Source organism: Oryctolagus cuniculus, chromosome 1, assembly GCF_051225735.1.
Source record: "Oryctolagus cuniculus isolate XC-2025 breed Fujian yellow rabbit chromosome 1, ASM5122573v1, whole genome shotgun sequence".
NCBI lineage: Eukaryota > Metazoa > Chordata > Mammalia > Lagomorpha > Leporidae > Oryctolagus > Oryctolagus cuniculus.
In genome coordinates this window covers 182068195-182095460 of record NC_142867.1, presented here as the reverse complement: position 1 = coordinate 182095460, position 27266 = coordinate 182068195, and the positions used below count along the sequence as shown (strand labels likewise).

General features: G+C 42.6%; 1 protein-coding gene across 1 annotated transcript; it reads left to right on the top strand.

Annotated features, from left to right (window-relative positions):
* The first annotated feature begins 1254 nt into the window (after positions 1-1254).
* On the top strand, positions 1255-26845 carry SAXO1 (stabilizer of axonemal microtubules 1). The gene is made up of 3 exons (XM_008254405.5): positions 1255-1428; positions 10940-11142; positions 25746-26845. Exons 1-3 carry the CDS (start codon positions 1406-1408, stop codon positions 26747-26749), a joined length of 1230 nt encoding a protein of 409 aa, XP_008252627.2. The 5' UTR covers positions 1255-1405; the 3' UTR covers positions 26750-26845.
* The last annotated feature ends 421 nt before the right edge of the window (positions 26846-27266 follow it).

Below are 27266 nucleotides of genomic sequence, written 5' to 3'. Positions count from 1 at the left end.
CTGCCCAAATTCACAGCCACACTGTGAGACAGTTCCAGCACACAAGCCTCCCACAGTCACAGTCCTTCAGCTCCCTGTTAGTTCTCCCCAGCAGAGTCAGCAGTTTTCACTTGGCTGATTTCTGGGTGTGAACACAAGCTGGCACACCTGTTATGTATGTCCAAAATGTTGCCTGCTCAATTGGCTTGTTACAGGACACCATTGTAAGGTGATTGGGGAGAGAGAAAAATGTGTCCTATTTTTTTCCCTCTAGTTTGATAGGTACACTATCCCCCAAGGGGGTCCATGCTGGGTTCCCTCCTGGCACTTCCTGCAGCTTTATTGATAGTGGCCTGGGCTGCTGCAGTCTGGTCTTACCTCATTCTCCCACACTAGGGCGGAAGCTCTTGGATGCTGGAGTACTAAGCCATGGTCATTCTCACCCTCCACACAGGTCCACTGTGTCCCTCTAATTTGCATAGAATTTCCTTCACTGTTTTCTCCCTAACTCTTCCCTGAGACTACACTCTCTCTCCACTTTTAAAAAAAATTTTTAATTTTATTTGAGAGTTAGAGAAGGAGAGGCAGAAAGAGAGATGTCTGGAGCTTTCTTTCCTTTTAATTGTATCAATTATTATTAGCAGATACTGGTCTTATTTATGTGATCCCTTTGACATTTAATCCTATCTTTATGATCAATTATGAACTTAAACTGATCACTCTAACTAGTAAGGTGGCATTGGTACCTGCCAACTAAATACTCCCCCCCCCTTTTTTTGACAGAGTTAGACAGTGAGAGAGAAACAGAGATAAAGGTCTTCCTTCTGTTGGATCACCCCCCAAATGGTCACTATGGCTGGAGATATGCTGATCCGAAGCCAGGAGCCAGGTGCTTCCTCCTGGTCTCCCATGCAGGTGCAGGGGCCCAAGCACTTGGGCCATCCTCCACTGCCTTCCCAGGCCACAGCAGAGAGCTGGACTGGAATAGGAGCAACCGGGACTAGAACCCAGCACCCATATGGGGTGCCGGCGCTGCAGGGGGAGGATTAGCCGAGTGAGCCACAGTGCTGGCCCCAATACTCCTTTCTTTTTAAACCATCTTCCCTTAGACTAGGGAAGTAAGCACCCTCCCTATTCTGCCATCTTGGATCTCTCCCCCTCCAGTTACAAGGTTTTATATCCTGGGTCATGTTTGGAGGAGGTGGCATTGTCAAGCTGTGTGTATCCTTCTCAAGAAGGTAACTACCTAACTCCCAATGTCTTTTACAGGAGGCATCACTGTCCACATATCCCTACCAAGATTTATGATAAAACAGAGAAACCATGTCTTCTCTCCGAATACACCGAGAACTACCCACTGTATCACTCGTACCTGCCCAGAGAGTCCTTCAAGCCCAAGCTAGAGTATCAGAAAGGGTCCATAGCAATGGAAGGCCTGACCACATCCAGGTAAGGGCAAAACCTATGAGTATATGAATGTGCAAGACTGACGTAGTGACATAATGTACTGGTGTATGCTATTAATGCAATAATGTGCAATAATAATGAACTAAAGTACAGTATCAACATATGATATTGTTATAATTTTAACATGGTATATCTCTGAAAAAATCTGGCATATATTAACCTCCTAAGTTTTCCCCAAACTCCTTGGATTCAAAGGATTCTGGCTTGCTGGGATTGGGAACAGGGGGAGGTTAACTTAACCTATATCTAAAGGGCTGAGGATTAAGTAAACTAGTAAAGGAACACAAAGAGGGGGATTGCTTCTGAGAACGGAGTTTTTGGCTTTGTTATGTGAAAAATTCCAGGTCTGCTGAGGTGATGGTTGTTGTCAAAGAGAACTTGATAACAGAAATCATGAGCTTTAAGAAAATTATGCTGTAGATTTTGTACTGGATTCCCTTTGAATGTTTTTCAAGAATTATGAGCAAACAGCTTACTTTTCAAATTATTCTTGACTTCCAAACTGAGATTATCTGGATCCAGGTTAGTGTGGGAGGCCAAGCCAGGTGGCTTAGTGTATTAGTGTTACAGAGGTCTCCATACTGAGGAGGTGTAGAGAATGCTGTCTTGGGGCTGCTATACAAGTTGCAGGACTCCAGGGCAATCTGCTACTGACAACTCTGTTAGTGCCCTCCAGGTGGTGATGCCTGACTGGAGATCCAGTAGAAGAGAGACATCTTTGAATATAGTCGGACAGAGTCTCAGATTTCATAGCTTTGTCCCCAGGTGATATCTGAAAGATTGATGCATTCTGTCTTCCCCATTCCTCAGCTCTAAAGAGCATTATTGCTGTGAAATGGAGAGGATAGTGTGTGTTAGTTGTTCCAGCCTGGGTTGCACATTACAGGTGCTCCAGACCTGGTGTCTTTCCTTCCTATTGCTCCTCTCTTGACTCATAATTCTGTGCTGTTCTAGTAAAGGTCCCACTTGGCCCAGGTGAGGCAGAATAGCTCTCAGTCATTCTTTCTCCAGCTTTTTCCCAGGATAGGCTTGGTAACATCTTCTGTTGAGATTTTGAGTTAGTAGAGGTGTTCCTATCTACTAAAAGCTGTTATCTTGTAGTTACACAGGAAGTCCATGTCTGGGTTATGGGGCAGGAAGACCCACAAGGGGAGAAATTAAGCCAAGAGATTCCTGAGCTTGGTGGGAACTACTGGATAGGGAAAGCTTGAATAGGAGGGAGTTGAGGTTTGTCTGACTGACTTGAATCGGGTTACTTTTATGATAATCACATATCTGAACATACTTGGTTTAAGAAGAAAGATTCTAGGACCTGACTGATTAAAAATTGTAAGACACAACTGTTTCTTCAATGACTTATTAAACAATATGAACCTTACATTTTTTACTCCATTTTGCCAAGAAAATAGCACCTCTAAGACTCTAAAGACCACAGAAAGAGATGTGTTCTATTTTTAAGCATTGCTTTTTATTTTAAGAAACTGTGGGCACAGCAAGGGCAAGTCCTAGTTATGTGTATAAGAGACATGTCATTGGTAGAAAGGATGAAGAGGAAAGATTGAGGGGGTGGCTTGTTACATTGCCACCAGCCGGTGTGGGTCTTGTTATTGCCTTGTACCCACTATCCAGGAAATCAAGAGCATTTCTTTGAGATGTAAAGGACAGTTGGCTTTTGATATGGCTACATTAGGGTGTTTTCCTGATGCAGAAGGATAGAGAAGGGTATTTTGAGGGTTGAGTGTTGAAAGATGCTCTTTATTGTCTAAAGCTGAAAAGTTCAAGGGCAAACCCTGAATCCCTGCCACTCATCTAGCTCTGAGGTCCCCCAATGGAGACCTACATACTGCCGCCTTCTTAATGGTGTATTGCAAAACAAAAATGTAACCTCTGACCTGTACTAAATTATCATTGCCTTCTGTCACTTACAGTAACAAACATATTGCCCAGCAGGGTCCTCTGTCCCTACCAGAGTCAGAATAACAATAAATACCATGTACTTCAAGATGTGGCCAGTGTGGAGGAATGCACGTCCTGAGAGAATTTCCAAGACAAGCCATTAAGGGTTATAAAGGCTTTGCAAAGCAGTGGCAGGATCAAGGCTACCCATATGGAGAAAAGAGCAGACATTGTTCTTTTCTTCTTTATTTCCTACCCTGGAAAGAGAAGAGTTAAGAGCATCTCTTCTCTCCTGTGTGAATTTCAGTTTATTACTTCTAAACCCTATGCCTACCACACTGGGCACTAGTTTTCATAGATGCAGAACAAAATTAAGTTGCTGTTAGTAAATATAAAGAAGTCACCATCTAGGTGTTTTACCAGAGGCTTCTGGGGGAAGAGGTGGGTCAATTCTGTGTCTGCTCACCCTTGTGTCTGCACAGATTGTCACCACTCTGCCATTAGGACCTTCATCACTACAAGATTCCCCGTCTCACTTCCTTATTTAGAGCTTGGCCCTGCTTTGTTTCTGGGGTTGGACACGGGGCTCCCACCTGCTGAATGAAAAAGTCATGTGGCCCAGGGCTTGGATGGATTTGGTGATTAAGCCCAGACAGGAAAAACACCTGGTTTCTGGAAAGGTTATCATCCCAGCATGAGGCATGATTACAGTTGCACACTACTCTTACTGACCATAAATCTTAGGGATTTACAGCAGGTTCCATAAGGGGATTGCTTGTGATTTCCAGCCCTTCTTAGTGTGAAACTGTTTCTTGCAGCCCTTAGTAATTCTCTCACATAGGATTTGCCATTAGTTCAGATAGATCTGAGATCAATTTATGAATAAGAGGTTTGCACTTCAAGCCTCATTTCCCCTTAGGCATGTCATCATGTAAAACACTTGGGCCTCCATTTGGGACATTATTTCTGTTAGCTAACCCAGCTCTCTGAGATGGACAGAATAGCTTCGGCAGAGAAGTGAGTCTTCAGTGAGGTTAGACCTGTACCCTAAAGGGAGCAGGTTGATTAGTAGAGTGGGAAGGGTCTGACTGAAAAGGCAGAGTCATGGAGTTGGTGGCATAGGCTCTCACTTATTGACAAGACTCCATGGTAGGAGAGGAAAGAGATAAAGAGAAAGGGTGTTTGTGTCCTCAAAAGCCAAGAAAGAAGCAAGAAAGTTGATAATGAATTTGAGTCTTCCCCTATCCATAGAATTTTAGACAAATTCTGTTCCAAATATACTTGATTCCCCTACTGAGAGCTATTGCATTGAGGATACTCCCTTCTGTGGTCCATGCCTGAGAATTGATGAAGACATACAGATAAAGCTCTCAACACTGGACTTGCAATTTCAAAGCCTTGACTAAATTTGTGAAAAATTTGGCCATTATTCCTTCAAGTATTATTTCTGTTCATCTTTCCCTCAATCTTTTGTTCTCTGTTCTTCAGATTGTATAGTTTCTATTGATGATCTCTGAGTTCACCAAGACTTTCCTTCTTCACTTCCTTTGTGCTACACTTCAGATACTGTATTTTCAACTTACTTTTGTTTATTTTAATATAGTTTCTCTTTTTCTTCTTTAATTTATTATCTTTTCATTCATTATGACCTTATTTTGCTTTTCCTTTTGAGCAAGATTTAAAATGGCTGCTTTAAAATCCTTACCTGTTCATTCTGGTATCTGGGTATGCTTGGTGTTGGTCTGCATGATTATTTCTTTTTTTCTTCAGCATAATACATTTTCCTGTGTTAAGTAATTTTAGATTATTGATTATGTGTATTGAAATGTTATGTTGTGAAGACTCTGGAATTTACTACTTTCCTCTGAAGAATGATTTGTTTTCTTTTTTTTTTTTTTTTTTGGACAGGCAGAGTGGACAGTGAGAGAGAGACAGAGAGAAGGTCTTCCTTTGCCGTTGGTTCACCCTCCAATGGCCGCCGCGGCCAGCGCGCTGCGGCCGGCGCACCGCGCTGATCCGATGGCAGGAGCCAGGAGCCAGGTGCTTTTCCTGGTCTCCCATGGGGTGCAGGGCCCAAGCACCTGGGCCATCCTCCACTGCACTCCCTGGCCACAGCAGAGAGCTGGCCTGGAAGAGGGGCAACCGGGACAGAATCCGGCGCCCCGACCGGGACTAGAACCCGGTGTGCCGGCGCCGCTAGGCGGAGGATTAGCCTAGTGAGCCGCGGCGCCGGCTGAATGATTTGTTTTCTAGCAGGGACTAACTTGATTGAATTCAGTGCAAACTGTGTGATGTGGGAGGTAACTCAAATCTCAGTTCACTGCTTTATTCTTAGCCTGCTTACTTGAACTTTGTCCCATGTTTGCGAGGTCAAGCAAGATTTGGACCCAACTTATACACAGATTTTGGGGCTTCTTGTCTTTGGCTCTCTCCTTTGTAGAATACTTTCTTCACTTTCCAGCACCTGTGGTTGCTTCAAACTTTTTCCTCTGGTTCTTTATCAAGAAAGAGAATCATAAAGAGTTGCCTGTCAGCTGCCTTTGCTGGTACAGATTGGAGCCTGCCTTCAGGCTGAAAGCTTCAATTCTTAATTTGTTAGTTGAAACTTAAGCAGTAAAGACTCACCCAGTGCCATTTTCTCCTTCCACCTGTTGACTTTCTTCCAGAACCTGCCTGTTTTGGTTATTCTTTAATGCTTTCAGGTAGTTTTAAGAATTTTTGTCTGGAGTCTATATGAAGTGGTAACACATGTTAGCCTCAGCTTTCATGGAATTGGGAGGGTAGAGGAATAGACAGGTATGTGCGCAACTTGAATTTTGGAGGGCAATAAAGATGAGGAGGGTTCAGTGTGCCCCATCAGGAACAGGGGCAAGAATCAAACCTTGTGACTGAGCTGGGGATCTGTCTCAGGTTTCTGGGGTGAGGCTTCCCAACCTGCCTGGGATGACAGGATGATTTCATGAGAGGATGCCTTTTGACCCTGGGAAGTTTTGGAATCACATGTCACATGTGGAAATAATGAAATAAATGAACTGACATCCAAGAGCAAAACTGCATAGAGTAGGTTGAGAAGGAAGAAAAATTATGAGGAATGTATCAGAAATCAAATAAGAGCATTAAAAACAGTAAATGAAAGGATGGATGTCATGAGGAGGGCACAATAGGATAAGAATGAAAAACAGTGATTGTATTTGGAAACAAGATGGTGCTTGGAGACTTGGCTAGAGCAAGAAGTGAGTATGTTTCCTGGGTAGGGCATGAGTGAGAGTTGAGGAAGGCAGGCAGACCACTCATGGACAACATTTTATGGAAGAGGGAAGAGGGAGGGAAGGAGAAAACTGGAGAAGAATGGAGTCCAGTGAGTGTTGTACTGTATTTTATCTTTTGCCTTTAAAAATGGGAGAAACTGGAGTAGGTTTAAATACTGACTGAAAGGAGACAGTAGGGAGAAAGAAGTAAAACCACAGGCTGGCCAGCGCCACGGCTCACTAGGCTAATCCTCCACCTAGCGGCGCCGGCACACTGGGTTCTAGTCCTGGTCGGGGCACCGGATTCTGTCCCGGTTGCCCCTCTTCCAGGCCAGCTCTCTGCTGTGGCCTGGGAGTGCAGTGGAGGATGGCCCATGGGAGACCAGGATAAGCACCTGGCTCCTGCCTTCAGATCAGCGTGGTGCGCCGGCCGCGGTGGCCATTGGAGGGTGAACCAATGGCAAAGGAAGACCTTTCTCTCTGTCTCTATCTCTCACTGTCCACTCTGCCTGTCAAAACAAAACAAAAAACAAAAAACAAAAACACCACAGGCTAGGAGAGGGTGCATAGATGAGGTCTCCAGGAAACAAGAAAGGAAGGGATTCAAGGTAGAGGTAAAAGGGATTTACTTTGGGCAAGAAGAGGGATTCCTCTTAAAATAGATTCCATTTTAATATGATTAATTACTTGGGCGTTATGACACATTCTGAAGTTTGCATAAATATTAAAAACAAAATTTTTTTTTAAAGTGCTGTATGGCCTCTTTGTCAGGATGAAAATCTTCATTTCCCACTTCCAGACTCATGACCCTAATTAGCTGTTGTGTTATTTCCTCTTTCCTTTTGTCATATCCCTGTCAAACACCTTTCTTTAAGCTTTGCCAAATGATTTGAAGTCAGGTTGTTATGACTTCCTCAGCAGGGCCACTTTAACCTTTATTTAACTCTGAGTTTAACTCTTGGCCTTCCATACTATATAACTTTTATAGCCACTTTGCTAAGAGCAACTTAGATCTTTGATCAATTTTCTTTTCTTGGTTCATAGTCACAGTGGGCACAGGGACTAGAAAATGTACTATAGGAAGAGAGGGGGACATCCCGTGTTCTTTAAAACAAAACAAAACTGAAAACTACTAAATTTGAGTAACTTCTAGGAAGAATAAAATACGTTGCTTGTATGTGAACTTTAAGGTTGTAAGATAATGTGTGATTGGGGACATGTAGTTATGTTGTGGTTAATGATAGGTTTCAGTGAATGTTCTCTACATAAAAACATAAGAAGGAAGCACATAAATCCTGATTAAATTTACTCTTTGGCCGGAATAACTGTTTTTGGGCATGGTATAAATGAATCAAACTTCAGATTTAAATATTTCCCTCTTAGAAGTAGATAATTTTCTTCCTATAAGAGTTTGCTTTAGTTATGGCTATCAGTAAATTCAACCATGGATGCACATTTCCAAATGAACTTGAATTTTATACAGAAGGATATTCAGCAAACATTCAATTTCCTAAGTGTGGGGAGCAAGGATTTTTCAGCATCTGCTTTTGTCTTTGAAAAACCACTTTCAGGATGATTCATGATCTGGTGAGTTTGGTTGTGAACATTTATCTGCTCTTTGCCCGTAAGAGCAGCAGGAGGTAGGGGCACTCGGCTGCCTTTGCCGTTGGAGAACCTGGAGGCCCTTGAAGATTCTCACAGCCTCTCTGAGTGGAGGTTGGCTCCCTCGGTAGGTGGAAATGCAGAAGAGATGACATGGCCTCCGTGTGCAGAATCCTAGAATGTGGCAGGTCTGGGAAGTGTACCCAAGGGGATCTGAGGTTGGGAGGGCTTGATGTGGCAGCTCATGCACCCAGGTCACTGCTTGCCAATTGGTGTTTTCTGATATTCCTTGGAAGAGAAACAAGCTTTGGTAGGCATCACTGAATGTGGGTTTGTGAGGATTTAGGGATGTGTGGTTTCAGGTTGCCTTGAAAAACCTTACTGTCTTCTGGGAGTGAGGTGAGTTCTTCTTCCCCTGGGAGCACTTCTCCCAGAATGGAAACCTTCTGATGGAAAGTTGACTCTCCACTTGCCTGGTTTTCTGGGCATTTCCCTTTGTCTCTGCAGCCTAACACTTTACTCTCCCTCAGTTCCCTGTTGCAATTGGTTTAGTCCTGCACAGAGATCAGGGTACTTGCTCGATAAGAAGCAGAGAAGTGTGGAGTGGAAGCTTGGCATCTGCTTCCTAACCTCCTACATGCACATTCAACTTCCAGATGCCTCAGGCCAACAGTGGAGCCTCTAGAAAGGGAGTTCAGGCTGAAGGCCGTGATCCTGCCACTAAGATGTGCTTGAAAATCTACCCAGAGGGTGTTATGGGAGTTCAACTGAAGCATCTCCCATTTCCTTCTTAGAGCCCTAGAGAGACTTATTCTCCTATTTCCTAGCTCCCTCCTCTCATCCCATCAAGCATTTTCAAGACCTGCTTTGGGTTTATTGACAACCATGTATATAATTCATGCAAGACAGATTACAGTGGAGCGTGTTACCTTTGCTAGTCAAGCATAGCTCAGTAATGCTGCTCCAGATTTTGGCCAGGAAGTAGGTTTTATTGGTGTTTGGGCCTAATGTTTTCCTGTCCGGAAACCTTTCCTTTCCCTTGGTGGGCTGTTCTGGCAAGCACCATCAGGGAAAATCTACCTTCCTCTTGCCAGCTTGGATATACTGGTCCCAGGCAAAAACAGTCTGTTGTGGAAAGCCAAAGCCCTTAGGGGGAAAATGTTAGCATTGAGGATTAGGAAGCAGAGACTACCCTAATGGACAGTGCAAGCCCTGGCTAAACCATGGTATTGCCAGGGTGGTTCCTGGTGCTGGTTTTTTAAACATCTGAGCCTTTGGTAATTATGGGATGCTTTGAGAAGCCACTGCTTCCTGTTTAGTGAAGACCATCATGCTTTATTTGGAAGTATTTATTTGAAAGGCAGAGTGACAGAGTGATCTTATGTCTGCTAGTTTACTGTCTATATGATTGCAATAGCTGAAGCCAGGAACCAGGAACTCCTTTGGGCCTTGCACATGGCTGGAACCCAAGCACCTGGGCCATAATCTGCTGCCTCTCAGGTACACTAGTGGGGAGCTCAATCAGAAGTGTGGAGTAGCTAGGATTTGAACCAGCCACTCAATATGGGATACAGATGTCCCCAGCAGCAGCTCAATTTGCTGTGTCATAATGCCTGCCCCATTGCAATTTTTTTCATTCTATTGTTTCCACACTCCCTGAGATAATGGGGCACACTGGAATCAAATACTCAGGATCTCCATTTGTTGTTAACTTTTTTCCTTCTGAGTTTTGGTAGGTTAAGTAGAGGAAGGAGCTAAGCATTAGTAGGAGAAACTGTGGGGAACGCAGGGAAAGACATAGCAGTATCTGAAAAACAGAAGTTAGCTCCATAGTGAAAAGGAAGTGGAAGGAAGGAAAGAGGGGCCCTTTTAGAGACTAGTACCTTGGGGCCTGCATTGTGGTATAGCAGACAACGCCACTGCCTGCAATGCCAGCATCCCATAGGGGTGATGGTTCATGTCTCAGCTGCTCCACTTCTGATCCAGCTCCCTGCTAATGGCCTGAGAGAAGCAGCAGAAGATGGCTCAAGTGTTTGGATCCCTGCCACTCACGTAACCCCTAGATTTAGCCTGGCCAAACCCTGGCTGTTGAGGCCACCTGGGGGAGTGAACCAGTGGATGGAAGGTTCTGTCTGTCTCTGTCCCTCCCTCTCTGTAACTCTTTCAAATAAATAAATCATTCAAGAAAGTAGTGCCTTGTGATTGGAGTACAATGTGGGTGGGTGGGGTTAGGGTGGTGGGAGATGAGGGTGGGCAGTAAGGTAGAGGCCAGGTCCAGGAGAGTTTACAAATCATTCTAGGAGATCGAGTGTTATCTGGGATATTTGTAAGCTGGGGAACAAAATGATCCCGTTTTCATTTAGACAGTTTGGCCATACTATGGTGGTTGAAGTAGAAATGGTGGGAGAGAAAGCAGGGAGCTTGCACAGTAGGCTGTCACATGATCTAGGGCCTAAACTAAAGGGGACAGAACAACTCATGAGGTGGAGGAGGCCACACCTGGTGAATGAGTGACAGACTCTGGACTGTGAGAGAGGGTTTCCAGGATGACATCCAAGAGTCTGATTTGGTGAGAAGGGAATAGTGGTACCATTCTAGAAAGTGGGAGGTAGACGAGGAAAAGCAGTGAGTGGGGGCAGAGAAGATGTTGACTTCTCAGCAAATGTTTTAGGATTGGGTTGGGATGGAAAACACAAGCCTCATTCCAAGCCAAGGACTCCAACAATATGTATTTGTTTTCCTTCCAGAAGAGACTTTGGGCCTCACAAAGTGGTACCAGTGAAGGTCCACCAGCCCGAACAGTTCATCCCCAGTGAAGAGAATATGGATTTGCTCACAACATACAAACAAGATTACAACCCCTACCCTGTCTGTCGAGTGGACCCCATTAAACCTCGGGATAATAAATACCCGTGTGGTGACAAGATGGAGTGTCTGCCTACTTATAAAGGTGGGAGAACGCTTGAGAAGTGGGCTGGGGAAAGGATAGGCTGAATTGTAGACAGATCAGGAAGTATGTTTTGTATGTTCTCTTGGTGCAGGGGTCAGCAAACTCCTTCATGAAAGCCAAATCCAGCCAACAGATTGCTTTTATATGGGTCGAGAGCTAAGCATGGTTTTAAAATTTTCAAATGTTTGCCAAAAAATATATATTACTTTAAGACATGTGAAAATTACATGGAATTCAAAGTTCAGTGTTTACAAGTACATTTTATTGGAATACAGTGCATGTTATCGCTGGCAAAACTGAGTAGTTTGACAAAGACCCTATGGTCTGTAAGGCTATAGGTACTTAGTATCTAGCCTTTTACAGAAAATATTTTCTGACCCCTGCCTTAGTTCACTGTTTGAATCATATGCATTGGGGAAGTACTTCAAGTTTTAGGTGAGCTAGATTCTACTGATTCAATGACTGATTCACGCATTCACTTAGAACAATATTGAAATGTAATATACAGGAATGTATATAAATCATAGTGGTACAGGCCAATGAATTTTGGCTGAATACACCCTTATAAATAGCACCCAGATCAAGAAAATAGCATCACTACTCCCTTTCAGCCACCTTTCTCAACTGGAATATAACCATAATGCTGATTTTTAATACTTCAAAATAATTTTGCCAGTTTTGTAACATATTTTAAGTGAATTGACATAGTTTTACTTTTGACATCATTATACTTATTTATGTGTTATAATGTGTTATTTTCATACATGTGTATGTTATATTTTGTTCAAATCATGGCCCACATTTACCTCCTCAAATATTTGTTATTGCTTTGTCATGAAACATTCAAAATCTGTTTTTGAAAATTTAAAAAAATTGCATAATTATTTTTCGTTGATTATCTATTACATACCAGGCATGTGCCTAGGAACTGTGAACTGTCCTAGGCCCTCTAGTCCAGTGGGAGAGAAGGGCAGTGGAGTCCTATGGTTGGGCTACCAGTATAACAGCAGATACCCCTGAGAGCCTGGCCCCAAGATGGAGATCAGAGAATGGAGGCCAAGCTTGTCATCTGTAATGCCTCTGTTTATGATGCACACTGTTGCTCTAGGAAGACAAGTTTCAACAGTTAATTTATGTGAAACATCGGTGTACCTCTGAATGATCTTGGTGGACCTCTATCATAAGGGTTATGTTTAGTTAAGCATTTACTAATGAGGTAGGCTGGCAGCAGAGGTGGCGAAGGCTGGAGACATGTGGGAAATTTTGCTTGGAGGAGTTCTGAGCCTACCATTCTGGTGGGCCCTGCTCATATTGGAGATTCAGGGCTGTTACTAGTATAGACCTCTATGGCAATCTCCACTCTGGCCTTTTACTTTCTTACCCTAGTGTGCTCCTCTCCTAGTCATCCATAGCCACCTTCTGAAAGACAACCCTCTGGACATTCTACCCTGAAATTATCCCACCTCTGAAGACTTTGTGTACCCCAACATCCGGTCCCTCTGACTTAGTCTCTGATCTGCTTCCATCACAACAGTTCTTGGCCTTGTTGTATCCCCTAATCTGTTGGTGCCCAACCTTCTCTCCTGTGCCTGTTCTTTCCATGTAGCCTATTCCATGTTAGATCATTGCAGCTCATCTGTCACTAATGCCCTAAACTCCCTCTACCTTCCATACTTTTGTTGTTTCCCGCTGGCCAAGTCCTAGTCTTGCCTTCTTGAAGTGTACTCCTTGACATACACTTGAGCATATCTACAATCTTATCAACTAATCTTCTGTGCTTGAAACTCCTCAAATAAGCATTGTAGTATTTAGGATCAAATCCCAATCCTTACTAACTTCTAAAGCCTTGTAGGTTCTGGATTCTCCATCCCGAGCTCCTCTGCTCCAGCCTTAGGGCCTCCATTCAGTTCCCTTCCTCCATATCTTTTCTGCTTCAGGATTTTTAGCGTTGGGATTCCTTCTGCATAGATCTCTCCTGCTTTCTGTGTGTCACTTGTCCTTTAGCTAGCAGCCAAAACATCACATCGGCAGAGGCCTTCCAGGATCTCCCCTCAAGCCAGTTCAGGTGCTTAGAGCACCGTTAGAGCACCTTATCGATCCTGGAAGGACTATCCCCTGTCATCATCATTGAATAATTTGTTTTGCTTAACATTTATCTCACTGGTCAGACTATCAGCCTCAAGGGGTCAAGGATCTTCCATTCCCCAGCCCCAAGCCAATTAAATTGTCTATACTTGTGGAAACCACACACCCTTTAACCTCTATGAAATGTTGGCTTCCAAAATTGTGCCCTAATGGAAAGCCAAGACACTCTGGCGAAAAAAAAAAAAAAAAAAAAAAAAAAAAAAAAAAAAAGAGAGAGAGAGAGAGAGACCTAAATGAAAGATCTCTGCAAGTGAGATCCCAGTGGAAAGAACGGGGCCATCAAAGAAGGAGGTACCTTTCTCTGAAGGGAGGAGAGAACTTCCACTTTGACTATGACCCTGTCGGAAAAAGATTGAAGTCGGCGAACCCAAAAGGCTTCCATAGCCTTGGCAACTCATGACTAGAGCCTAAGGAGATTACTGATGCCATAAACAAGAGTGTCAAATTGTTAAGTCAACAACAGGAGTCACTGTGTACTTACTGCTCATGTGGGATCTGTCCTTAATGTGTTGTCCAATGTGAAGTAATGCTATAACTAGTACTGAAACAGTATTTTACACTTTGTGTTTCTGTATGGGTGCAAACTGATGAAATCTTTACTTAATAAATACTAAATCAATCTTCTGTATATAAAGATAATTGAAAATGAATCTTGATGTGAACGGAATGGGAGAGGGAACGGGAGATGGGAGGGATGTGAGTGGGAGGGAAATTATGGGGGGGGGAAGCCATTGTAATCCATTAACTGTACTTTGAAAATTTATATTTACTAAATAAAAAATAAATAAAAAAAGAAAAAAAAATAAACAAAATTGTGCCCTAAAGGTTCAACATCTGTATTCAAAATTTAGCACAGGGAACGGCACATGAAAGTTAATTTATATGAAACATCTGTGTACCTCTGAATGATCTTGTCAAGTGAAGGAATAAATGAAGTAATGGTTCTGAACAACGTTTTATAACTGTTCCAGGTGACCGAATTTGACAATAGATATACACAAATAGCCAGCCAGTTACTCTATGGGTCTTGTCCAGGACCAAGAGTGAGGTTTGGGGTAGGTCTCTGATGTTTGCCCTACTCTTGAGTTAGTCTTGAAAGCCTTGTGCATGTGAGAGGAGCCACATCCTAGTCTTCTCTCTTGAGTATCACTCTTAGAGACTTATTCATCTCTTGTGAAGGCTCACTTCATGTTTTATGGCCATACACTGATTCTCTTTCATTTTTCTTTTAAATCGTTTTTAGGGGCTGACATTTTGGCATAGTGGGTTAAGCTGCTGCATGGAATGCCAGAATTTTTTTTTAAGATTTATTTATTTATTTGAGCCTCAGTGTACAGCACGTTAAGGACAGAGATCCTACATGAGGAGTAAGTGCACAGTGACTCCTGTTGTTGACTTTACCAATTGACACTCCTGTTTATGGCATCAGTAATCTCCCTATTCACCAGTTATGAGTTTCCAAGGCTATGGAAGCCCCTTGAGTTCTCCGACTCTTATCTTGTTTAGACACGGTCATAGTCAAAGTGGAGGTTCTCTCCTCCCTTCAGAGAAAGGCACCTCCCTCTTTGAAGACCTGTTCTTTCCACTGGGATCTCACTCACAGAGATCTTTTTGCCAGAGTGTCTTGGCTTTCCATGCCTGAAATACTCTCATGGGCTTTTCAGCCAGATCCGAGTGCCTTTAGGGCTGATTCTGAGGCCAGAGTGCTATAATGAGTACTCAAACAGTATATTTCACTTTGTGTTTCTATGGGGGTGCAAACGACTGAAATCTTTACTTCTTTACTTAATGTACACTAAACTGATCTTCTGTAAAAAAAAAAAAAAAAAAAAAAAAAAAGAAAGAAAGAAATTATCAATTCCCAACTTGACTCTCACTGGGATTAAACATGACAATAGGTCAGATCTGATTTCATCATCATTTAAAAAAAATCATCTATTATTTTTCACTTTATGTTTCTGTGTGGGAGCAAACTGTTGAAATACTTACTTAAGGTATACTAAGCTGATCTTCTGTATATTAAGATAATCGAAAATGAATCTTGATGTGAATGGAAGGGGAGAGGGAGTGGGAGAGGGGAGGGTTGTGGGTGGGAGGGACGGTATGGGGGGGGAAGCCATTGTAACACATGAGTCGTACTTTGGAAATTTATATTCATTAAATAAAAGATAAAAAAAAAGATTTATTTATTTATTTGAAAGAGTTAGAGAGAGAGAGAGAGAGAGAGAGAAGAGAGGTCTTCTGTCTGCTGGTTCACTCTCCAATTGGCTGCAATGGCTGGAGCTGTGCTGATCTGAAGCCAGGAGCCAGGAGCTTCCTCCTGGTCTCCTATGTGGGTGCAGGGGCCCAAGGACTTGGGCCATCTTCTACTGCTTTCCCAGGCCATAGCAGAGAGCAGGATTGGAAGTGGAGCAGCTGGGACTTGAACTGGTACCCATATGGAATGCCAGCACTGGAGGCAGCAGCGCTACCCGCTACACCATAGTGCCGGCCCCTCATACTTTTTTTTAATGACTTTATTTTATGGGGCTGGTGCTGTGGCTCAGTAGGTTAAAGCCATGGCCTACAGTGCTGGCATCCCATATGGGTGCCAGTTCAAGTCCCAGCTGCTCTACTTCTGATCCAGCTCCCTGATAATGCTCCTGGGAAAGCGGCAGAAGGTGGCCCAAATACTTGGGGGCCCCTGTACCCATATGGGAGATCTTCTCTCTCTGTAACTCTGCCTTTCAAATTAAAAAAAGGAACAGAATAAAGAAAACTCTTTGTTCTTCCCTCACTCAGTCTTTCAAGTAGATGAAAATAAAAAATAGAAAAAAAAATCAAAGAATCAATATTAAAATTTTTTATTTATTTATTTGAAAGGCAGAGCAAGAGAAGGAGAGACAGAGAAAGAGGTCTTCCATCCTCTGGTTCACTCCCCAAATGGCCGCATTGGCCAGAGCTGGGCCAGACTGAAGCCAGGAGCTTCTTCTAGGTATCCCCTGTGAGTGCAGGCGCCCAAGGATTTGGGCTATCGTCAGCTGATTTCTCAGGCACTTTAGAGGGGAGCTGGATCAGAAGTGGAGCAGCTAGTACTTGAAGTGACACCCATATGGGATGCTACTTTTGCAGCTGGTGGCCTAACCCACTGTGTCACATTGTACAGTGATTCTCTTTCCAAAAGGGGAAAAGAGAAACTAATGACCAAGGTCATTAAATATACATATTGCAGTGGGTGTCCTCTATATTTGTCTAAATGCTGTGCTTACATTAGTCCTATGAGAAAAAAATCAAACCTTTCCCTTTCTATACTTATGGTCAACACCTTTACTGGGATCCAGAAAACCACCAATAAAATATGCTTCAGCAGCATTTGGTTGTAATTTGTGACATTTTCAAAACACCGTGCAATTGGAAAGATTGAGAGTGTAATTACTTGATGCTCAGTTTTAGGTTTAGCTGAGTTTTTTTTTTTCCAAGACACATTATTGAATGGAATCTCTTTTAAAGAGGTTCTTGCCAATTACACACATGACACTTTGGCCCTGAAGGGCTTTCCTGGCGTGTGAATAGTTTGTCATGTGGAATTCTGAGGTTTTTCAGGGTATTGGGGAGGTTTTTTGGTAATAAATGCTGGGTGGAGGAAGTCAGGAGACTGGATAATAGTGTGGTTTTGACTGTATTGTTGGGTATCAGAAATAACATGAGGCAACTTTGAGCTTAGGAATCTGTTTTCTTAACACTTCATCCATCACAGGGGAGGCCAGAAAAGCTCTGTCCCCCTCCTCAAGTCCCTTCCGGCAGTATGTAGGCATGGACAGGTAGATGCCCCCACTGCAGTGAGGCCTGAAGTCTGGGGGGAAACATGTGGTTTATATTCAGCAAGATGGTTCCTTCTAAGGCCCCCTAATGCTTTCAAGATGCTGATAGAGCCATTAATAGCTCTTGGAGAAAGATTAGATTTTCAATTAAAATGAAGCCAATTTTGAACAAATAGTTGGTAGTATTATTGGCCTAAGATAAACATAGTGTCTGGGGGTGGTGGAGATGTCAGGACTTCTGGAATAATGGAGTAAGAAGCTTGGCAAATTCTCTTCCCAGAAAGCAATGATAAAACTGGACAGAATGGTAACATTTAAACCATTTCAAGACTCTGGAAATCAACCAAAGGCATGCAACAAATTGAAAACCATTTGGTCAAGGAAAAACTACTGAACCTTAGTTATGAACAGCGAGAATCTGGTGTTTTATCCTGTGGCTGCTTCCACTATCGCCCCACCTCCCTTCTCTCCAGATCCATCTGTGTGGTTGTTCTGCCTTGGCAGTCTTGGCCACGTAAATGAGAAGTTCTGCTGCCTGTGTGATCTGACTGGATTTGGAATGCAGTTCAGACCTGGGGCTTTGATAAGGGCAGCAGTGATCTCAATGGAAAGAAATCAGGGACGACAACTTCGGCAAGCAGATTGAGGTCGCAGTACTAGACTAGTTGTGGCAAACAACAGACAAGTCCAATAGCTGGAAATTAAAAAGGGAGACTCAGCATAATCCAGACACTGTGGGCTTTGATAAGGTCATCCATACTCCTGGTGGTCCAGAAGACTGTGTACATGGGCAAGGCTGTGTATGCTCAAGACCGATCAGAGAAGGGCCTGTCTGTTCATCATCAACTTGGCTAAACATGAGACGCAGTGCCTGCGTACAGAGGAGACATGAAAAATCCACGCAGAAAATAAAAGCCACCTGAGGCTTGGGAATTGCCTGATCTTTGACTATATTCTTTAACCTGTGTGTTGACCCATTGGCAGAGGCTGAAAGTCATATTGGCTTAAGTGTGACTTTTTTTTTAAATTTACTTATTTTATTTGAAAGTTTATGTGTGTGTGTGTATATATATATATATATATATATATATAGAGAGAGAGAGAGAGAGAGAGAGAGAGAGATTCCATCTGCTGTTTCACTCCCCAGATGGCTGCAATAGTCATGGCTAGGTCAGGCTGAAGCCAAGAGCAAGACCTTTTTCAGGTCTCCCATGTGCGTGCAAGGGGCCCAAGCACTTGAGCTATCTTCTATCTTCCCAGGTACATTAGCAGGGAGCTGGATTGGAAGTGGAGTGGCCGGGATTCGAAACGGCACCCATATGGGAAGTTGGTGGTGCAGGCAGCCGGTTTTACCCACTACACCACAGCGTCAGCCCCTCAGTGTTACCTCTGATCAATCATTGGCTTATCACTAATGTAGGCTGACAGAGAATAAACTTTAGGAAGCCAGGCTTAGAAATAAAATTAATTAAAAATAAAAACATGAACAAAAATATCACTTGGCTACTACTGTAGGGAGGGTAATACTCTATGGAATTCACAAACAGCCAAAAAATCAGCTCTCATGCCGTGGCATGCTACCTAAAGTGTTTTTTTTTAACAGAAAATTATGAGACTTGAAATAGCGAAGATTTATTCACAAATAAGACAAAAACAGTCTGAGGGAGCTCAGTTTTTGGACCTAGCAGACAAATATTTCAAAGACATTACCATAATTATATTCAATGTTTAAATAAATAAAGGAGAGGCTGGCATTGTGGCATAGTAGACTGGGCTGTTGCCTGCAACATTAGCATCCCATATGTCCTGGCTGTTCAACTTTAAATCCAGCTCCCTGCTGATATGCCTGGGAAAGCAGAGGAAGGTGGCCCAAATGCTTGATGCACGTGGGAGACCTGGAAGAAGCTCCCGGTTCCTGGCTTCAGCCTGGCGCAGCCCTGGCTGTTGGGACCATTTGAGGAGTGAGCTAGCAGATGGAGATCTCTGTCTTTCCCTCTCTCTCTAACTTTTTCAAATAAATAATTAAGGAAATAAATTAAACATAAATATTAAAAAGGAAGTATGGCAATGATTGCTCATCAAATAGAGAGTACCAATAAAGGGAAATCATAAAGAATTAAATGAAAACTTGATTAAAAAGGCATTAAATAAAATTAAAGATTTATTAGAGAGGTTTAACAGCAGATTTGAGCTTGCACAAAAATCAGTGAAAATGAAGATAGAACAATAGAGATTATCTAATCTGAAAAATACAAAAAAGTCAAGAAAAATGAACAAACTCAAAGACTTATGGAATAACATCAAACATACCAACATACTTCTAATGGGAGTTGCAAAAAGGAGAAGAAAAGAGTAAAAAATTAGAAAGATTAATTGCTGAGACACCTAAAATTTCAGAAAAGTATTTACACCTCCAAAGGGCACTGTCTGAGTAGAATAAACACATGTATCCACAACTATTCACATCATATTCAAATTGTTGAAAACCAAAGATGAAGATTTTGGAAGAGACAAAGGACAGCTCACATATAGGGAAATAATATATATATATATTTTTTTTGGATAGGCAGAGTTAGACATTTCTCTCTCTCTGAAGAGAAAGGTCTTCCTTCCATTGGTTCACCCCCCCAAAATGTCCACTACAGTCGGCGCACTGCGCTGATCTGAAGCCAGGAGCCAGGTGCTTCCTCCTGGTATTGGGTGCAGGGCCCAATACCTGGGCCAACCTCCACTGCCTTCACGGGCCACAGCAGAGAGCTGGACTGGAAGAGGAGCAACCGGGACAGAATCTGATGCCGCAACTGGGACTAGAACCCGGAGTGCCAGCGCCGCAGGCAGAGGATTAGCCTAGTGAGCCACGGTGCCAGCCGGGAAATAATCTTAACAGTTATGTTTAGAATCAGTGGAAGACAGAAGGCAGTGGATTGACATTCAGTACTAGAAGAAAACCCTATAAACGAAGAATTTCATGTCCAGTGATGATATACTTCAAAAATGAAGACATTTACAGATATCACAGAGAATTTGTAGCTGACCGACTTGCCTTACAAGAAATTATAAAGGTCGTCTCTTCTGGCAGAAAGAAAACGATACTAGATTGTAACAAAGATACCCAAAAGAAATAATGAGTACTTGTAAATATAATTAGGTAACTGCAGACTCTTATTTCAGAAGACAATTACAGAATCGATAATTAATAATTAAATATTGGGAGTTTTATTCCAGGAATGCAAGTTGTGGCATCAAATTGTGTAATATACCATATTAATAAAGTAACAGACAAAAACCACATGGTTGATAGAAAACATTGATAAAATCCAATATCCATAAAAGTTCTCAATTTATCAATAAAAGAAACTTACTTAGCCTGATAAAGGACATTAATGAAAAATTCTATAACTGACATTTTATTTCTTTTAAAGATGATAGCATCATGATTTTTGTTTTAATTTTAAAAAATGATTTATTTGACAGGCAGAGTTAGAGAAAGAGAGAGAGATATCTTCTATCTGCTGGTCCCCAAATGGCTGCAACTGTTGGGGTTGGGCCGATCTGAATCCAGTAGCCAGGAGCTTCATCCAGGTCTCTCACATGAGTGCAGGGGCCTAAGGACTTGGGCCATCTTCTGCTGCTTTTCCAGCTGCATTAACAAGGAGCTGGATGGGAAGTAGAGCAGCCAGGGCTTGAACTTGCTCGCATATGGAATGTTGGCACTGCAGTCAGTGGCTTAACCTGCTAAGCCACAGCACTGCCCCCCCTCCCCCAAAATTTATTTATTCATTTGAAAAATGGAGTTATGGTGCTGGTTTACTCCCTAAATGGTCACAATGGGCAGGACTGGACTGGGCCTAAACTAGAAGCCAGGAACTGCATCCTGGTCTCCCATGTTGGTGGCAGGGACCCATGTACTTGGTCCATTTTCTGCTGCTTTCCCAGGTGCATTAACAGGAAGCTGGATCAAAAGTGGAGCAGCCCAGACTCAAACAGATGATCATGCGGGATGCATACATTGCAGGTCGTGGCTTACCCTGCTGTGCCACAACACTGGCTCCTTCACATCATTCCTCATAAGGAGACTGAATGCTTTCCCTCTAAGATGGAGAATGAGGCTAGAATGCCACGTCTGACCTCTTCTTTGAACATTGTATTGGGAGTTGGAACCAGTTCAATACTAAAAAACAGTCAAATGCATATAGATTAGGAAGGGAGACATGAAGTAGTCCTTATTCTCAGACAATGTAATGCAGATAATCCTGAACGAATTTGTAAAAATGATTAGAACTAATAAATGAGTTTAGCAATGTGACAATACGGAAGATCAATATATAACAACTGTATTTCTATATATTAATACTGGCAGTGCCCCTCTCTCCTCACAATAACCTGAAAATGAAGAAAACACTTGGAATAAGTTAAAAAATGAGTATAAGGCTTATGTACTGAAAACTACCAAATAGTGCTGACATGAATTCATAAAATCAGAACAAGTTGTGAGACAGTCTGTGTTCATGAATTTGATAATTCAATATTTTTAAGATAAAATTATTTCCAAATTGATTTACAGATTCAATGCAGTCTATCAAAATCTGCCAGGTATTTTTTTAAAAAGCAATTGTCAAGATGATTCTAAATTGTATAAATGAAATTGAATCAGAGTAAGATTTTTTTTCCCTGAAAAATAAGAGTTAAACTTCTTGATGTTAAAAGCTTAAATCTATAGTAATTAAGACAGTGTGGCACAGACATAAAGGACTGGATTGAGAGTACATGCTTATTGTCAGTTGATTTTTCACACAGGTGCCGAGGCACTTCAGCGTGCAAGGGATAATCTTTCTGATAAGTGGTGCTGGGACAGTTGGTTATCCACCTGGAATAAAATGAACTTAGATATTTACCTCATACTCTACTAAAAAATTAAAGGATCAGAGACCCAAAAGTAACAGCTAAAACTACAAAACTTTTAGAAAAATATGGAAAATATGTTATATCTTATGGTAGGTAGGCATAGATTTCTTAGACATGGCACCAAAAACATAATTTGTAAAAGAATTTTAAATTGGACTTCTTCAAATGCACAACTTCTGTGCTTTTGAAAGACACCATTTGGTAAAAATAAGTGCTCTGTTTGGAAAAATACATGTCCCACATTTAATAGAGGACTTGTATTCAGAATATACAAAGAGCTTGTCTAACTCAATATGAAGACAATGGGATTTAAAAAAGGGAGAGTAGGTGTCTGATGGAGTTTAGACACCAGTTAACAAGGCCTACATCGCATATCAGCATACTTGGGTTTGATACCCAGCTCTGGCTACTGATTCCAGCTCACTGCTCCTGGAGGGCAGTGCTGATGACTCACGTAATTGGTCTTTGGCATGTGGCATGTGGGAGGTGGAGATTGAATTTCCAGCTCAAGCTCTGGTCAGTGTGGGCATTTGGAGAGTAAACCAGCAGATGGGGACTCTTTCTCTGCCTCTCAAGTAAAGAATTTAAATCTGGACGAAAGATTGGAATAGGCATTTTAATGAAGAAGACGTATGAAGGGTTAATAAGTTCATGCAGAGATATTCAACCTTATTAGTCATTAGGGAAATATAAATTATACTACAATGAGATACCACTAAATGTTCACTAGAGTATCAATAATAATAATACCCCAGATAATAATATGTGCTGGTGAGGACAAAGAGAAATGAGCACATTCACACCTTGCTGGTAGGAATATAAAATGGCAACCCACTTTTCTACTTGGAAAAATTCGACATGCTCTTAAAAAGGTAAACATAGATTTATTATAAACCTAGTAATTCCACTTCTTGGTATCTGTCCAACCTAAATGAAAACATATTCACAGATAGAATTCTGCACAAATGTTTATAGCAGAATTTTCCCCAATAGCTGAAAATAGACAACCCAAAAATTGGTGAATAGTTGAACAAAATTTGGTATGTCTATATAATACTATTCAATGATAAACCAGAGTGAACTGCTGATGCATATTACAACATGGATGAAACAATTATATTATGCTAAGTGAAGCCAGATTCAAAGCACTACTTCTGTTGTATTTATAGGAAATGCTCAAAAAGTACAGTTATAAAGACCAATAGGAAATAAATGATGGGATGGAAATGGGAGCAAAGATTGATGAAATATGGGGGTGACTGATATTTCCGCAAATGTTGTATACCTGGACTTCGATGGTTGCAGAACTCTATACAAGTCATTAAATTGGGTACTTAAGGTGTTGCATTTTATGTTAATTTTATCTTAATAAAGTTGTTAAAAAGTGTACCTTCTGTGGTCCACTAGTGTTGAGAGCTTCCCAAGCCTCTTGGGAAGCTGCTTTTTGTTCACTTTGTAAAGCAGAATTCCCTGTAGATCGACAAAGCTCACAAGGGTTCACATAGGCTCCTTTAGACCTGGTAATTTATGGGCACAGTGGGGAAATACAGATCTTGGATACAAGCCAAGTATTATGAGAAGAATAGCAGCAGTGTCGAGGTAGTTGAATCACATGGTTTGCTGTCTCATTTTTCTCACATAGACTTTTAATCTTGGAATTTCCCTGAGGGTCTGTGTGGCAAAGTCACTTTGGAAGCCCCTGCAATACTGCCTAACTACAGTGCTTCTCGATGTTTGTGTGGCATCTCTAGTGCTCGGGCCTCCCTTTATCTTGTCAATTCCACCCTCAGGGTAAAAGTTCTTCTTGTGATAGGCATCCCCTAGATATATCTGGCCTATGCTTTTCATTCTTAAAACTCTGAAAAATTTCTCCTCCTCCTGCAAATCTTCCATGGTTATTTTTTTTCTTTAACCTTGCTCCATCTAGACATATAGTGCTTCTAAATGGTGATAGGGGCTGGAAGAAGTACACAATGTGGCATCAATCCCAACACAACTAAATAGCCCTGCGATTTTGGGGTAAGTTTTATAACTTACCTGGGTTTTGTTTTTGGAAATCATACCGATCACAAAAGCTTATAGTGGAGTTGAAACAAGATCATGTCTTGAGTACAACTGGCTAGCACAGATACAGTAGTTGGTGCTCTTTGTCAGGTAGTGTAGTGGTCAGATCATAGACTCGGCATCTGGATTTGAATCTGTTATATTTCTAGCAAAGTGACTTGGGGGCCAATTCTTCATTTCTCTGTGTGTTCTTATGCGTTTATTTATTTATTTATTTATTTAATGAGCCTAAATTTCCAAAGTACAGCTTATGGATTACAATAGCTTCCTCCCCCCCGTAACTTCCCTCCCACCCACAACGCTCCCCTCTCCCACTCCTTTTCCCCTTCCCCTTCACATCACGATTAATTTTCAATTATCTTTATATACAGAAGATCAATTTAGTGTATGTTAAGTAAAGATTTCCACATTTTGCTCCCACACAGAAACACAAAGTGTAAAATACTATTTGAGTACTAGTTATAGCATTAATTAAACACCTAAGAGTAATTGTGTATTAATTACAGAGTTCAACCAATAGTTTTAAGTAGAATATAAAATGCATCTTTTGTATTGTTGTGTCTCCCCCCCCACCAACCTCCCTCCCTCCCGTGGCCCTCCCCTCACCCACTCCCTCTCCCATCCCACCCTTCATCACATTTCATTTTCAATTACCTTCATATACTGAAGATCAACTTAGTTCTTATGTGTTTTTTTTTTTTTTTTTAATTTTTTTGACAGGCAGAGTGGACAGTGAGAGAGAGAGACAGAGAGAAAGGTCTTCCTTTGCCGTTGGTTCACCCTCCAATGGCCGCCGCGGCCGGCGCGCTGCGGCTGGCGCACCGCGCTGATCCGATGGCAGGAGCCAGGAGCCAGGTGCTTTTCCTGGTCTCCCATGGGGGTGCAGGGCCCAAGCACCTGGGCCATCCTCCACTGCACTCCCTGGCCACAGCAGAGAGCTGGCCTGGAAGAGGGGCAACCGGGACAGAATCCGGCGCCCCGACCGGGACTAGAACCGGTGTGCCGGCGCCGCTAGGCGGAGGATTAGCCTAGTGAGCCGCGGCACCGGCCTAGTTCTTATGCGTTTTTAAAGTGGACATTAATTGGGGCTGTCTGAAGAATAAATCAGTTAATATATATAGCACTTAGAACATCGCCCATTACATGATAAGATCCATAGAAGTTGCAGCCGAGATGATGCCCTTATTCCCTTGAAGTAGCATATTTATGTGGATTAGATGTGAAGGTATAGGGACACAATGGCTGTCACCCTACACATGACCAAGTAGGCCTGGTTGGTGTGTCTGGTGGCCCATCAGTGGTGGATTGTAAATCTCATCTCTCTATCCGTATGGGTTTTCCTATACATTCAGTGCTGATTCAAAGATGATATCTATCCCATGCAAGAAAAGAGCTCTTTTTGGGTTAGTAGTTGGGCTTCTCTTCTGGAAAGGATTCCTTGGATTCTCCCATGACCCTGGACCCTCTAAAACTCCTGCATTCAGCATTGTGGAGTGTGATGAGAACTCCTGTAAATATATTTTTTCTTCACAGGGCTGAAACATCAGCCTTTTGATGGAGTTGGTAGTAGGGATCTGCTGTGTTCTTCCCTTGGCTCAAAGGGAATAGTGCATTGTAGCTCTGGGGGTCCTTTGGAATATGTACAAGTTGAGTGGCCTGATTTATTAATGACCCCTTCTTTAATTTCAGCTGATTATTTAGCTTGGAACCAACCACGACGAGAGCCACTTCGCCCGGAACATAACTACCGGCCAGCATCAACCAAGTTTGATAGCAGAACTACACACCAGGATGACTACCCCTTAAAGGGCCTTGTGAACACTGTGAGCTGTAAGCCTCCAGCCATGCCGAAGCTCTGCAATATCCCCTTAGAGGATCTGACCAACTACAAGATGAGCTATGTGGCCCACCCTATGGAGAAGCGCTTTGTACATGAGGCAGAGAAGTTCAGACCCTGTGAAATCCCCTTTGAGAGCCTCACCACCCACAAAGAGTCCTACAGGGGCCTGATGGGGGAGCCTGCAAAGAGCTTGAAACCTCCAGCTCGGCCCCCTGGCCTAGACGCACCCTTCTGTAACACCACTGAGTTCCGAGACAAGTACCAAGCTTGGCCAACACCCCACATGTTCTCCAAAGCTCCTGCCACCTATGTCCCTCCTGAAGAGAGGATGGATCTTCTGACAACAGTGCAGGCCCATTACACATACCCCAAGGGTGCCCCTGCTCAGTCCTGCCGGCCAGTGCTCCCGATTAAGAAGAGTGGCTGTTTCCAAAGCTCCACGACCACCAAGGAAGACTACAAGCCGTGGGCTAGCATACGTCCAGAGCCAGTCAAGCCTATCCCCCAGCTGAATATTCCCACTGAGCCCTTGGACTGCCTCACCACCACTCGTGCCCACTACGTGCACCACCCCCCTGTCAGTACCAAGAGCTGTAAACCCCTCTGGTCCGGCCCTCGGGGAAATATCCCTGTGGAGGGCCAGACCACCTATGCCATCAGCTTTACTCCCAAGGAAATGGGCAGATGCCTAGCTTCATATCCTGAGCCCCCTGGCTACGTTTTTGAGGAAGTGGATGCTCTGGGGCACAGGATATACAGGCCAGTTTCCCAGACGGGCTCTCGGCGGAGCAGCTGTCTTTCTGTAGGTGACTCGGAAAATCCCAACCAGCCAGAGCTGGCAATGTCAGCCTGATTTTGAAAATTGTTATTTAAAAATTGCACAGTACTTTTAAAAGCAGATGATTGAGAATTATTGGTTGGAAAAAAAAATTTCCAAAATGAAAAAAAAGTTAACACCACCATTTCCAGGAAACGTAAATAAAGTGAGAATCACTTAAGGAAAATGACATTGAATCACTGGCAAATTAACTCCCTTAGTCCTCCCTTTACTGTCTTATCCCATCTCCCCCTGGGATCCTTTACATTGTGCTCATGGAATCAAAGGTGGTCTCTGAGATTTCCTCCTATCCAAATGTATTTTATTAAGTCAATCATTGTATGAGTTGACATGATAATTAACCCTTGCCAATTATGAAGTGCCAAAGAATAAATTTTATTTTGGGGGTGGGAGATCGAATCTATGTGTTCACCTTCATGAACTGTCTATGCAGACAGCAGCCTGTGTTGCTTTGGACCATTGGGGAGATCTCACACTTAAGTTCCTTTTGCATCCTCAGTAGTGGTGAGGGTGCTTTGGGTTCACTCTGGAG